The 15,640-nt window shown below is 42.9% G+C and overlaps 1 protein-coding gene across 1 annotated transcript in view; it reads right to left on the minus strand.

Moving 5' to 3' along the window:
* Window positions 1-8,713: 8,713 nt before the first annotated feature.
* The window catches only part of fbln2 (fibulin 2), a 34,336-nt gene continuing 27,409 nt past the window's right edge, over window positions 8,714-15,640 (minus strand). The window contains exons 11-17 of the mRNA XM_052058555.1: window positions 13,520-13,654; window positions 11,616-11,744; window positions 11,079-11,204; window positions 10,618-10,734; window positions 10,398-10,526; window positions 10,119-10,242; window positions 8,714-9,847 (exon numbers count right to left, since the gene is read on the minus strand). Coding sequence (XP_051914515.1) covers window positions 9,490-9,847; window positions 10,119-10,242; window positions 10,398-10,526; window positions 10,618-10,734; window positions 11,079-11,204; window positions 11,616-11,744; window positions 13,520-13,654 — 1,118 coding nt within the window. The 3' untranslated portion in view covers window positions 8,714-9,489. The remainder of the gene's footprint in view (window positions 9,848-10,118; window positions 10,243-10,397; window positions 10,527-10,617; window positions 10,735-11,078; window positions 11,205-11,615; window positions 11,745-13,519; window positions 13,655-15,640) is intronic.

The following is a 15,640-nucleotide window of genomic DNA, read 5'->3' on the forward strand; positions in this document are numbered from 1 at the left end:
TAGGTAAATATTCCTAAGCAGACAAACGTCAGAAATGCCCCTGAATCGAGATGCTTTTATTTAATGTAGCCACTTGATGAAATACAATTGAGTAAATTAAACAAAAATGTTTTTCAGTGTGGGTTCTTCACCAAGATATTTTAAACTCCTGAAAGCACTGCACTCATGAAAGGGAATCCTATGTTTTCTGTGTGTGTGTGTGTGTTACATCAAGGACACCGGCCCGAAATGAGCATGACAAAGGTAGAAAGGCTTCTCTGGAGTGGGGACACCTACCATAGAATTATACGCAATTATGAAAAAATGTCTCCAAGGCTGAGAGGTGCATGTGAGAGGGAAACCAGGCGGGCTGTATTCATTTCACACTGCCCCCAGGTGCTGAGAGGATACAGCGCTTCTTTTCATATTGGCAGCTGCTTGATCAAACTAGCAGTCACAGCATAGCTGCAGGTCTGATCTAAATGTTCTGTTCGGATTCAAAGGAGACCAAAAGTCTCCAACCCACTCCGGGCCCTTTTCCACTAATGCAGCTGAATTGCTTCTTTGAGCTTCGATGCAGGCTTTTTTTTCTCCTTTCTCAGACGGCTCAACAACCACTGCTGTTGTTTATCCTTTTGTGTATTTTGCAGTCATGACAATATTTTGCAGCAAGGGTGTGAAATGCAGCCGTGAAGGCATCTGATAGCATGTGTGATTGTAACCGATAGTGTTCTCCCTGCATTGTAGGCTACAGAAAGGAGAAATCAAAAGGAGCAGATTCAGTGAAAGGAGGTGTAGCGTTTGCACAGATCTGTTGCATGTTGATCGCGATGCAGAGTGCCACAGTAGATGACTGATAATCACGAGTGTGTGTGTGCATGCGTGTGTGTGATGTGAATGACTGCACAGCAAAGAGTCCAAATGGATTTTAAGTCCAAGCTCAAACGGCGATGACGTGGCATTCCGTGAGCTTTATGATGTGAAACACCAAAGGAAAGGAAACAATGACGGCATTCATAGGATGTCATTTTCTTCAACTTTTATCTGAGGAATTTGTTGAGTGTTCCTCCCGTTTCCATAATGTCGGGTCTGCACCTTGTCCAAAGTGGGCCTTGAAAGTACCACTCAACGTGTCCAGTGCAGTTGCTTGCCACAGTTACAAACCCTCTTTTCACACACTGGAGACCAGAGACATGATGCATCCAAAAGTAGTATGACATTTTGTCATTATAGGAACTGATTGCAGAAGAAAACTGAGGGTACGTCCTCCATTGCTGCGAAAACACTTTACTAAGCAGTGCGTCTATGTGCCCTTTTTCATTAAAACACCCCCTCATGTCTTTGAAAGGGCTTTCAAGTCCACCACATAAAACTCACCCAAGCTTGACTTTTTAGGCCTTGACTTTGTACTGCATCACAATCATGCTAAAAGAGAGAATGTTTAGTCCAGCAGCAGTTATTTAAGTTAACTGGCATGAATCATTTTACTCGTCTGGAAAAGTACCCTTGGCTGGAGGAGTCTATGACAGATTCTGATGGAAGCACCGGTGGCAGCATGTGACGTTATAGCCGTTATAGCCTTGCTTATAGCCTTGATAAACCAATCCATCCATTTTTGTAACCGCTTTATCCTCACAAGGGTCGCGGGGGGTGCTGCAGCCTATGCCAAGTGTCTTTGGGCAGTAGGCGGGGGACACCCTGAATCGGTTGCCAGCCAATCGCAGGGCACATAGAGACAAACAACCATCCGCTCTCACACTGACACCTAGGGACAATTTTGAGTGTTCCATTAGCCTGCCGTGCACGATTTTGGAACGTGGCAGTAATCCGGGGTACCCGCACAAAACCCACGCAGACACGGGGAGAACATGCAAAGTCCAAACAGGAAGACCGGAGCCAGAATTGAACGCTGCACCTCTGCACTGCGAGGCAGACGTGCTAACCAGTCGATCACCATGCTGACCAAACGATAAATGATGAAAACAAACGGTGACAGAAACAATATGCTCCAAAGGCCTGTCGCACACCAAGCCACGCAGTCCAAACTGACGGAACTGTGTGCGCAATGCAGTTTGCCAACCAGTTTTTATGAGTGGCAGACAGTCGGCCACTGTTTGTGCATTGATTCAAATTTGGAACTGTCAGTAAACGGTGTTACCATGTAGCAGATATAACAGCCGACCAAAAATGCATAGGGGGCGTTGACCCCTCCCACCCCCTACGTTTTTCAGATTTTAAGTGTAAGTGAGAATCTGCAGGCCGATAGCCACCATAACGCCGACAGGCCATGCCAATGTGACAGCTGTATATGAAGTCTGTGGGAGGGGTCCAGAGACTGGCCAGGGGTGGTCACAGCAACCCCTGGCCACCACATAACTCCACCCTGTGTACTTGATTGAAAGTTGAGGGTAGCCCGTGCACAACATGAAGGCCTCTCAGGAAAGACTCATTTGACCAGATCTTCTTGACCTGGGAAATGGCTTGCACTGAAAAAAAAAATACTAATAATAACGCTGAAAATATTTAGTAGCTGCGGCCTCTATCACCCGACCGCAAATCTGACAGGACTCACCGCGAATTCCCTGTCAAAACCTTTACAATGACATTGTTTCAACATGATGAGAATTTCCCCCTGTGCCTTGACGGTTCACTTGCGTCAGCCAGAAAAATGACTACATGTCAGGTGAAGTTGTTTTGGAGAATGGAGAAGGAAATACCTTGACTGTGCTCCGAGTGCAAATGGTCAACCGTACGCTTCCCAGGGCTACTTGAGATGAGTTGTGAAGCGCCAGGGAAATTTCGAGACAGCATTATCTGGGTGTGTCGCTTGTGAGTCATAAGTTTGTACATCGGTGACGAGTTAGACGATTAGACAGAAATAGCAGCAAATCAACCTGCCGTTTAAAAAAAAACATCTCTTGAAGCGTTTAAAAGGGTTTGGGAGGACATGATTGATGTTGATTGCTGCTTTTGTTTGAGGGATAAAAATATGGTCAGTCTGATGTCAGTCTGAGCGAACCCACTCACCACATGCACTGGCATTTATGTCAGATCTACACGCAGTCATCTCATCAAGCAGATCCCCCCCCAAAAAAGCCAACCAACAGACCAGACTGTGCACATTGTGTCAAGCCCTTAACATCTTTTGTGGTGTGTTTGAATGTGATTTTCTGTGGGGAAAAAAAAACTCACTCAAGGCTCCGGCTGTAGAGTTTAAACACCAACAAATGGACATATTTTGACAAAGTTTTCCAGAGTAGGGATTTTTTTCCCTTTTTATTTTTTTTTTTGGAAGGAGAACAGAGCATGTTCTAAACTGGTGCCGCAGGGTGCAAAGATAAAAAGAGTAATAGTTAGACTGTGGTCACAATGGTATGCAGACAGTCATGAAAGCAAAGCAGTACCTGTAGCATCTTGCAAATTCATTTGCTGAATATTGTGAAATTTCATAGCTTAAATTGGGAAGCCACTTTTTTTTCAATCACAGCTTCAGGGACCTGCAGCAAATGTTTGCGCAAGGAACCAAGCAACATGTTCTATTTTAATTTGGAGTGGATCTTGAAAGGGACACGTCAAACACTTCTGCGGCAAATCCATGTTTGTTGGGCACTCTATGGAACTTCTTACTTTTTATGAGAAAAAAAAAACGATTACGTTTTTGGATGGTATTCAGACAATCACGTGGACCCAAAGAAGATTGAATTCAGGGCACTCCAGTGCACCTGATGTCCTTCCAAGGAGAATAGCTCATTCAGTACCAGCCAAGTCTGGACCAAGTCTGAAAAGACGTTTAAAAACGTCTTTGGGAGTGAATGAGATAAAGAGCCGTTCACATCTCATCTCATGCACTCAAGTGACTCAATTTTTATGACCCCCGTTATAACGTTCAACACCGACGAACCAAAAGATCTTGGTGGCATAGTTGGTTACCTCACAATTATCTCCAATCAGTCAGGATCAAAGAGGCGGTGCTTACATCTGAACGAGCGTTCCACTGCTGCCAAGATAGCCTACCGAGCTGTGTCATGAGGAAAAGGTGTCGGCGTGTTTCTGGGAGTAAGACTGGAGGGACAAATATCAATTGACCATACATTTGTTCCTCACTTCATATTTATTCATCCCAAACTACATCGCAATGTATCCACGTGGGTCATCAAATATATGCCGTGTTCTGACAGGACGTATTTTATTTAATCAGTTGCATTTTTTTCCCTCTACCATTTTTCAGTTTGGGTCACTTTGGCTGTAGCCTTTTAGAGGGCAAAGAATTTTCTTTTTTAACTTTAAACTTATAGCTTACTTATTTCGAGGCAGTTCTGACTTTTATCAATGTCATGAATGATGCAGCGTGTAAATAAGTAATCAATGTAAGAAGCCTTTTCCACAACAAAAGAATGGCAAAAACCCTTCACACAAACATGGCACGACGTAGATTGGTTTGAAATTACATTTGCTAACAAGTCAGTCTAGATGCAGAACACTTCATCAGTTTGGAAGAGGAGCGATCTGTGACTCATGAGTTTTGACTCCACACAGTGATGAAACAAACATTTTGCTGGATCAATAACTTTGAAGAAACTTGAGAACAGGTCGCGAGGTTTGCAACACCTCTGTGATGCAACCTCTTGACACCGTGCATGTGACAATGACAATGACAATTGATCTTCTCCTGTTGTTGCGATCCGTGGTTTAGTCACACATTCTCAATTTGTTAAGAAGAAAACCAATGACTCAATAGAGGTCATCCTACTGTATACTGTAGACTTTCACTTTCTGATGTTTTTTTTTTACGTCAATTTCTATTCCAAAAGAAATATACTATATTAGGCTAGAATGAAAAGTGTTTCCTTGTCAGCGTAGAGAATGAGTGCAGTAAGCTCTGTACGGCTGAGACTTTTCATGTCACAGCTTTGCAAACACAATCCTAATTTCGAGATCACAAATGAAGAAAACAACGTTTGTGGTCCCGCATGCCAAAAATGTCTGACATTACAGACTGTCAAAATGGAAGTCAAGGAGACAACGCGTGGACTGCGGCTGCGCTCCCATTGGTCAGAGAATATGCAGGCGAAGTGCGGGCATGTGATTAGGACTCCAGTAAATCTTCCCACCCATAGAGCCTTGGGGAGGTGCTTCCCCTCAGGCCAGTGCACTGCTGCAGGGGTGTGCCCTTTCCTCCCAGTCTGTCCGCGTGGATAAATCTCCTGCTTTGACCTGGATCTCGTCCACTTGCCCTTCTTGCAGGTCACACCAGAAGAAAAAAAAATTATTATAATTATTTTTTTTAAAACATTCTCCCTGACATCCAAGTATACACAGCACGATTCATTTCATTCGCAAAAGGCGAGTAGTAGAATGTTGCAATATGTGATGAAATGTGATAAATAAATGTGATAAGTGACAGGCAAACTTGCATACCTTTTTTTTTTTCCATTTTCCTCTCAGGCAAATTCCTCACTCACTATCTCACTTTCGGTGCACCTTCTCTTTGTTTTTTTCATTCAAGACAATCGTGCTCATTTCTCTCTTCGACTACAAGACAAAGTGAACGCGTTTCACACCCAGTATTTCTAAGAGTCACCGCTCTCCCCATCTACAACTATTTTACAAAAACGCAAACCGTTAACTTTTATTACATCTCCTCAGAATGGAGGAGAGAATAAATATTTCTTGTACTGTGTGACTGAAATCATTGTTTCAAAGAAGGCAAGAATAACCGCTTCTGCTGGTCAAGTCCATTCCAGCCAAGTCACAGTGTCACTCAGTGATCATTATTGACACATATTTTTCGAGGAACGGCGATAATGATGATTGATTTATTTTAACATAAAAATAAATTTTTAGGGAGGAATAATTTAGGGAGGGACTTTAATGCCTCTTTAAAACTTAAATAGTTCTGGTTGTTATAAAAAGTCTACACACTTTGGTTAAAATTTGTGATTTAAAAAAAATGACACCAATTTATATCAATCAGAAAAGTTTTTGCAGCATAAATACTGTAGGTCCCGTGTTCAACTCAACTAAAAACATAAAACATTTTGACAAGGATAATACTGTTGAATGGGAGTCAACAGACACGTGCTACATTTTAAAGTTGCTCTGAATGACTCGAATGTTTGATTATGATTTGACGAAACCAACCTTGAACTTTTTGGCCATAATTTCAAAAAGTGTATTTGTGAAAACAGAACACTGCTTACCACCACTCAAATTCTCCAGTGAAGCATTGTGGTGGCAACATCATGCTTTGGGGCTAGTTTTCTTCACTTGGAACGGCGGTCTTACTCAAGTGTGAACAGTTCCAAAAAGCAGTCAGTGCTTATGCGAAACCTTCAGTCTTCTCCTCGAAAGCGAAACCAAAAAACTCAAAATGCCAAGAGCAGCAGCACTTTCACCCAGTTCACATTAGGTGGAATGGAATTGTTTCATTTTGAACAGAGCCGCATCTTCAGGTACAAGAGGGTGTACAAACATTTGCAAACACATATTATTTATTTTTACATCCCTTCTCGAAAAGTTTTTTTTTTAATGACCTGACAATAATGGTGGATTTTTTTTAAACTGGCATTTGAACTGGGGTGTGTGGACTTTTTATACCACCTAATGTGTATCTATTATTATTATTATTATTGTATATTAATGTTTCATAGTTTCATAATGACTGTTGTGGAAAGGGTCATTGAATGAAAATAAGAGTTACTTTTGATTTTTAGTCAGTTGCAAAGATGTTTGTTGAAATCTGTCACACTTCTCCAGATGGAGGCTGACCCGGTGCTGTTAGATGCACAGATTGATGATATTGCAGTGCTGCATACTTCCCAGCGCTTGTGGCAGATGAAGCGCTAGCCCGTGCTTGTCTGGTGCTTAGAATGCCCATTAACGCTCCCTTCTCCCTCAGGTAATGACCACCTGAGCTATCAAAGACAAGTGCGCCTCTGATGACGCCTCTTCCTCACTCTCATCACCACGCTCCATCTTCACACCAACCTTCACCCAAACGTGACCTTCACAGTCCGCCGGTCACTCAAGACTTGCTTTTTTTATTCCATCTTTTGAGCCCTTGGACTGTACCTCACACAGTCTGCTCTAAAACGACAGTAATGACGTAAACATGTTTAATTGTCTTTATCATGTGATAGGAGTTAACATGAGATGATTTTTCAATATTCCATTTATTTGCATGCTACTTAAATGCAAATATGGAGTGGTGTCAGATGACGTCATTTCTGGTCCACCTCTGGCTAGTAAGTGGCGCCCACCTTCGATGGGAACTTGCCCCATCCAATATGGCTGCCACGTCCAAAGGGCACAGTGCAGCTATTTTTTGATATGCAACTCAGTGAAGTGAAATTAATAACATTTTACAACTGGACTCCGGGCCACATGAGAACAGGTATGGTGGCTTTATGGACTTTCAGTCATATTACAGACATAGAGGGTACAATGTAGAAGAAGTCACTTGTCGTTCTTGTTTGGTCCCCTGGCAAAAACACCCTCGGCCGCGACTAGTTGTAGTGCACACGCAGTCTAATTATTGATGCGATGCTGGTATTCTGACACACTCAGAGGGTCAAGAGTATCAATCTCTGTGGGTCATTTCCAAACTTCCTGTCTGTGTCCTCAAAACCTAATGGATGTATGCATCTTCCTGTCATGGATGTATGAATCACTGTCCCTGGAACACAACTCCACCTAATCTTGCAGAGCAGATAAAGCTAATTAGAGGAAAGAGATGTCAGTCAACACAAGTGAGGCTGTATACAACATTCTACATACCAACAATAGAATCTCAGTCACTGAACACTACACTCAGATCTCTAAAGTGCACAGTAGCTATTAGTGTGAGTTATGCCACTGGGAAAGTGTCAAAGTCAAGAGTTGCGTCGGCTGCCTCTTTGCTAGCTGTGCAACCTGGGAGCTGTTGCGCTTCCCAAAACTAAAATTAGTGCCAAAAGGACACAAATCAGTATCTTTTGTGTGAATGACCTTCGCTGCTATAATTAATCCGCGCTAGCAAAAACTGGCAAGCCGCCCTGTTTAGATGCGCAACAAGCATCAATACTGAGACACACACGCTCTTTCCGAGGATTACAGCAGGTCTGCGGAGTTAATTGACCACAGGGATTTGGTGGGTGTCGGGTGCATGGTAGTTGACCCGCTAGGATGAAGAAGATTGAGTGAACACCTGATATATGTACTTGTGCATGAATGCATCGTTATTAATTATTAATAATAATCCATTTTATTTATAAGCGCCTTTCCAAACACTCAAGGACATTTTACAATCAAGGACAAAAACAATAAAAGCACAGATAAAATTATAAATAATAAAAGAATAGATGAATTTAAATTGAGTATGCCATTTTGAATAGGTGGGTTTTGAGATGGGATTGGAATGTGGGAAGAGAATTCATATCACGGATGTTGGGTGGGAGTGAGTTCCAGAGTTTGGGGGCAGAGCGGTTGAAAGCTCTGCACCCCATCGTGCTGAGACGGGCAGAGGGTACACAGAGGTGGAGGGAGGATGAGGACCTGAGGGAACGGAAATTTGAAGAAGATCAGGCAGTTATTTTGGAACTGTCCACCTCCTGCCCAAAGTCAGGCCCCGGCTCACATGCGACCCCACTGAGGATAAGTGGTTGAGAAAAGGGCTGAAGAGAGTTAAAAATGTCTGCCGTGCAAAAAGGAGAAATAAATAATAAATCAAAACGCACACAACTCTCCACAAATACTGTACTTCACCATAATAAATATATTTCATCAGAATTCAACCATCTACATTGGTGTTAACTTGACTATTTGGCAGCTTATGTATTTGGTATAAAATTATGATACATCCATTCTTATACATACAATGGAATATATAATACAGGGATACAAAAAAAACACTGCAGGGTTTCGAAAAATACTTCAAAAACAAATTACAGGCAGCAGTGCGGCATGAAAGAATAGTCGTAGGTGTTCATTGAGGCACGGAAATATTTGACACTGATAAAAATGGTGCTGAAAAGTCATTTGGATCCAGATGACTTTATTTTGTGCAACCACTTGATGGAATAAAATTGAGTGAATTAAAAAAAACAAACTCATCCACGCTGCACCTCATATATTTAATCAAACATGACAATTGCTGTATTTGATTAATTGATGCCACGGTATGTGTGGCATTCATTCAAGTAAATCAAGAGATTTTAGATGGAAGATAAGAGGAGAAGCGGTTTGGATAATGGAGGGTTGGATAATTAAAGCAACGGCAAAATATTTAACTCTTTAAATGCAAAGATATTATTTTTACGACAATAGGTGGTGAGCAGTCTTGAGTAGGAAACTGAATGACATAATAGTAAGTATTACTTTGCCTTTGGTAGCGAAATCTTTCAGTTATTGTGATATTCAGTGACGTCGTGTTTGATTGGATGCAAGGAACACGATTCACAGATAGGGGCTTGTTTCTGAAATGACACTGATGTATCTTCAGGTCGTCGGTGGCCTGCGGAGACTCTACCACTGTTACAGTGAGTTGGCCGTAATGAAGACGTAAATCCTGGCGTGGAAAGTGGTGAAGGTGCCCTGTCTCCAAAGTTTCATCTCCACATTAATCAGGAAGTCCCTCGGACCCTCAACCTGTCTGTGTAAGTAGACGGCGCCCGTGTAGGCATTGAGCTTGCGGGTGCTGAAGTAGTTTTCCTCGTTTCCCTCCGTGATGCTCACAATGACGTTGTCTCCCGAGTAGGCGGGCGACGGTCCGATTCGGAAGATCTGAGCGGGGGTGATGATGTTGGACTGGAAACTGAGGTAGTAGTAGGTGATTCTCAGGGGAGATTTTTGGCACTCCAGGTAGTTGGGACAACTGATCCGCTCACAGCGACTATAGATGACACCAAAATCCAAATATCACGTATAATTGACCCAAAAACAAAACATTTTGTTGTTTTTGTGAAACGTCACAGGTATAAAATACACCACATGGTAAAATCCGCACTGCGCAGGCTTTAGTAGTCAAAATATCTCCAAAACCTGACACACTGGAAAAATAAAGTCTTTTATGTAGCGTATACATCGACTTAAAAAATATACTGTATTTTGATCAACGATATGCTGTGAGGATTGTGTTCCACTCTGATTTTTAGGATACTTACGTGTCGGACATTTTGCGGTAGTTTGGCGGGCAGCTGAGAGAAAGGCAGCGGAATCCCCCTTGGATGTTGTAGCAGGTTTCGGCTAGAGAGCAGTTATGAGCCCCTGTGGTGCACTCATCAATATCTGTAAGACAAAAGTTTAGCGTGCAGGGAAATCTGGCATGAGCGCGGACGTAAATACATCAGATGAAGAACATGAGCTAAGAAAATCCAACAAGCATTCAATGAATCATCTCGGTAAAAATGTGACTGCATACTCTATGTTAAGTACGTTTTCACCTCTGCATGAGCGCCCATTTGGTGACACAGTGTATCCAGATTCCGGGCACGCGCACTGGTAGCTGCCCGCAACGTTCACACACTGATAAGTGCACAGATGGCCGATACTTTGGAAACACTCATCGATATCTGCCAAGCAGCGCGGGGATAAATCATGTCAAAATGATGATGACCTCACATTGACATGGCGTGAACCTTTATGAAGATGACTTTGGCACACCTTCGCAGCTATGCCCGTCCTCTCGCAGGTAGTAGCCCTGTCTGCAGTAGCATTGGTAAGAGCCATAAATGTTGGCACACTCCTGAGTGCACGGGCTCGACAAACACTCGTTCACATCTGCAGATGAAAGGGTGAAGCTCGTTACTGTCAGAATCTCTGATCAAAGCCTTTGCAGTGTTTCTATGCTAACATGAAGGAGTCATGTTGCTATTCGGCCAATTATGCGTTTATTGGCACATCCTTCAAGGCATAACCTGATGCAGTCAACCAATGTCAATAAGGCACTCTTCAATGAACTAAGAGCAGCAATATGAATGGGCCAGCCCAAAAACACACACAGACTCGTTTGCACACCCTCGAACCACACACACACACACAAAATTAAAAAAAATTACACTGACATGCTACAACATGCACAAATGGATGCGCACCCCTATTTTAGCACCCATTAATACACCCACCTTCACAGTTATTGCCATCACTGGATAAGCGGAAGCCAGTAGTGCACGAGCACTGATAGGAGCCCGGAGTGTTCTCGCAGGTCTGGGCACACAGACGGCCAAGGTAGTGCCAGCACTCGTTTACATCTGAGAAGAAGACCTCAGTCAGGGTGTATTGCGTGATATACAGTTTATGTGTGATGAAGCAGGTGACACAATAGTGGGGTGAGAGGGCAGCTGCCATTGAGGCTCATATTAAGAGTTTGCCGCACAACTAAAGTATGAGAAAATGAAGCTTCAAATCTGGTTCGTGAACCAGTTGTATATTTTTGACTCCTCTAGTGGCACCGTTGGTTGTTGGTTGTATCTGTATTATTTTCATCTTTTATTGTGCTTACTGTTTTTATGTTTTTCATGTGTTGTGTTAAATGTCTTGGTCTTTATATCTCTGATTTTTAATTCATGTACGGCACTTTGTGTGCAACTTTAGGAATCCAATAAGCCAACAGCTAAGCAGTAAAGATAGGATTTAAAACGATAAACTAATGTCTGACATACCAACACACATGCGTCTGAAGGAATCGTACTGATAGCCAGTCTGACATTCGCAACGATAGGACCCAGCAAGGTTGTGGCACAGCTGGCCCTCTCCGCATCGATGGGCGCCGCTTTGACACTCATCCACGTCTACAAGACACACAGAGATGTTCAAAGGGTGACTCCTCCTATAGAAGACAATTACAGCGGTCAAGGATTTGCACGCATGTATTCATGTGCAAATGGAGGCTTGAGATGGAGCGCAATAATGTAACACATTCATGGTCAAAATAGAGTAGCGTTTACAATACCAAAGCCACCTTCCTCACTATTTGACAACCAAAACGATTTTTGACGAGGATGTATTTTGGAAATTGCCTTTTTTATTGTTTGTTTGTTTCTGAATAGCTGAGGAATGCTTTGCGAGCCTATCAAGTGTGAAATCAACCCTCTTGTAAATCACTCATCGGACCATCTGAAAATGTGTCTGTAAGCAAGCCTTTTTCACCTCCACTATTGACATTATACATAATAACCACCGCCACGCTGGATTTCTCGGCTCGTTGCTAACATACACAGATTTTTTTGGGGTGTTGTAGAATTTACTGTTCTATTTCATCAAATGGTTGCACAAAATAATCACAACAATCATCTGAATTGAGTTACATTTTTAGATATACTTTACAGCTACTTGAAAAAAAAAGATCTGAATCCAGATGACTTTATTATGTGCAACCACTTGGAATAAAATTACGGAAATTCAATGCACCATTTTAGATTGGCTGGGCAACTGCACTGACGGAGACACTACATAATGTCAAACAATAAACAGAGTCACAGGCTTAAGATAAAAGTTTTCGCTTCTGAAAAGCAGCACATGCTTGATTTCTCTGTGAAATTTCCACCACATATGCAGGTGGGCACTGTATTCGAGAAGTGTAATTCGTTGGATTGGGCCTGTCTCCATGAGGGAAAACGAAATCGACGCTTTCCCTCAGGGGCTCATGCGCGCTCACTTTTTAAATTTTATGGACTAGAAATGAAGTGGAGCTACGCCTATTTCTGCCCTCGTCATCATGTTCGGGAAATCTGGATGAGGTGATCAGGATGAGGGCTGCACTTACTTGCAAGAAACAAATCCGCCCTCTTTAACAGGCTAATTTCAGGAACACAATCTGGATTAAAGGGGGAGGATGAATGGGAAGGGGGAGCAGTAGGGGGGTGACTGCGACGCGGCCGTCCTGACCAGCTGCACGGACACACGTGCGCTCTGCAGATCGAACCACGTCCCGGGGGAAAAGTAATCGGAGCGATGAAGACGGTGATAACAAGGATGTGTATGCGCGTGTGGTTGTCCGATGTATTAGCTGTCGTTTTTCATTTCATGCAAGCACGCATCACGTGGAAGCAAATATTCAGACAATATTATTTGATGTCAGAACAAGAACGCCTGACAAAAAAAAAAAAAAAAAAAAAATCCTATCAAATATGACTTCTCATCACAATCAATTATAGGTGTCAATATTTTTTACTGTAGTTATCTTCAACAGTTTTCGGTTTAAAATAATAATTACAATCATAATGTTGACTTCATGTTCTGATTGAAAAATATATAGATTTGCACTTACAAAATCTGTGTTTTAGTGTGCGGATAAGAAAGTAGAGCATATTCCCACTGTGCATATTGCTTTCACACATGGCAAGATGCAACCAGCTGCATGAGGCACATGTTCATGCTAATGTGTGTCCTGCATCCTGCCAATGGAGAAATAGACAGACACATCTTTGAGACATCAGGTATATGTTGCCTTGTCTCTTGTCTATTTGAATTACCAATAAATTCCTAGTTCTGTGCCCAAAAAGGACTAACCCCCGCCCCCATTTTTTTAAAATGATGTTGATCCAAAGTTGACGCCAAATCTCACCAATACAACTGTTTCCATCAGAACTGGTGTGATAGCCACGGCTGCATATCATCTTCCTCTGACACACGTAGGAGCCCACGGTGTTGATGCAGCTCAAGCTGGAGCTACATGGCTCACTGCGACACTCATCAGTATCTAGTGCAGAGACACAAAGCGATCGTGGTGAGCAGACAAGGCCACAGAGGCGGCAGGACATCACTTGAGCCACATTCGCATATCAAGGCAAATCACATCACACAGTTGCAATGCTTTGCAGAAATGAACCAACCGTGTGTCGGATTTTCGCCATATTTTAGATCATTTCTTCAATTTCTTTTACAGTGGCGTCGGCTGCCTCAACTTGCCCCAGTTCCTGCCCCTGGGGGCTAATTCCACAGCATCAGTTTGTAGTCGGGTAGGACAGAGGATTGCCTTTTATCTCCCACCCTAACCCCGCCTCAGCCTCTCTGATCTCCTGCCTGTGTGGCATTTAACCCCCCTGCAGCCGGCAACTCACTCACCTGTAGGACACACCATGCAGGGACTGCATGGGAGTCACCTGCTGGCGAAGGCCGCGCATGACTACACTGAATTAAGCTACTTTTACAAGGAATTTTAGCTTACGAGCAATTCAGAGCAAGATGACTTAGTGGGGAGGTAGGTGAGGTATGATAAATAATAAAAATAAAAAAAAAACATCCAGCCATTTTCTACACAGCTCATCCTGTTGAAGCTGAAACTCACTTCGGGAAAAAACCTTGGACTTATCATCAATGAGTCATGGCGCTGGCACAGATGTGGTTATTGAACCCACTCTACCTGCACAGAAGCTAAGTGGTTTAACCACTACACAATCAGTAACTCATTGGGAAACAAACTGGATGAATAATGGCACATACTCATGCGTAAATGGGTAAATCAGTTTGTCATATTATAGTTGCCATCCTGTTTATTTTCTACTGAAATGGCATAGCGCTTCCCGCTTACACTGATTATTGGAGCATCTGTTTAAAGCGGATGGCAATTTACTTGAGAATAATACGGTCTGCAATATGAATTAAGCAAAAAAATCCACCTGTTTTATTCAGCTTAGGCGGCGGCCATTTTGGCAATTACTGTTGACCAAAAATGACATCACAAGTGCCGAAGGCACGGGTGTCAATCTAATTTTTGTCACGGGTCACTTTGGAGTTACGTCTTCCCTTGGAGGACTGTTATGGCAGTGAAACCAAACAAATCATCTCATCGTATCTTTACTACGGTAAAGAGCACTCAAGTCAACTCTTTCTTGTTTCTTCGATTATTGTTCAAGTGAGTGTGAACAAGGTAACAACATCTCAATTTGACATTTCGGTAAAGATTTTAACAAGGATCATGCAAGTTGGGCGGCCTAGTGGTCAAATGGTTAGCGCGTTGACCTCATAGTGCAGAGGTTGTGGGTTTGATCCCGACTCTGGCCCTCCTAGTGTGGAGGGTGCATATGTTCTCCCCGTGTCTGCGTGGGTTTTCTTCGGGTACTCCCGTTTCCCCACTCTTTACAAAAACATGCATGGCAGGTTAACAGAACACTCGACATTGACCGTAGGTGAGTGTGGTTGGTTGTTCATCAGTGTGCCCTGCGATTGGCTGGCAACCGGTTTAGGGAGTCTCCGGCCGAGTGCCTGAAGACAGCTGGGTTAGGCTCTCGCAACCCTTGTGAGGATAAAGCAGATCAGAAAATGGATGGATGGATGGGTGGATCATGCAAGTTGACACACGTGATTTGTTTTTGCGGGACACATAAAATTATGTGGGGGGCTTGATCTGGATCCCTGGGCCTTGAGTTTAACTGAGCCCTTCGGCCGGAAGGTCTCAGTTAAAGACCATCACACAAGTCTTGATGGACAAACAATGCCACTAACTTGCCGTGTAGCCACCAACAGCCATGTTGGGTTGCAAGTTGTCAGCAGCGGTGGAAACGCAATCCCAAACAATCTCAAAAAGATTTTCAAGAATTGTTCATTGACCTTGTCACATCTTCTGTGGAGCATCTCTCCGCTGTTTTCCAATCAGTACGTGCTAAAGTGCAAAATATGTGTTTGCATTACTCTTGCATGTAGTATTGCATACACCTTTTTATGTGCAGAACAACAAGCTATTGTA

Source organism: Hippocampus zosterae, chromosome 2, assembly GCF_025434085.1.
Source record: "Hippocampus zosterae strain Florida chromosome 2, ASM2543408v3, whole genome shotgun sequence".
NCBI classification, from domain to species: domain Eukaryota; kingdom Metazoa; phylum Chordata; class Actinopteri; order Syngnathiformes; family Syngnathidae; genus Hippocampus; species Hippocampus zosterae.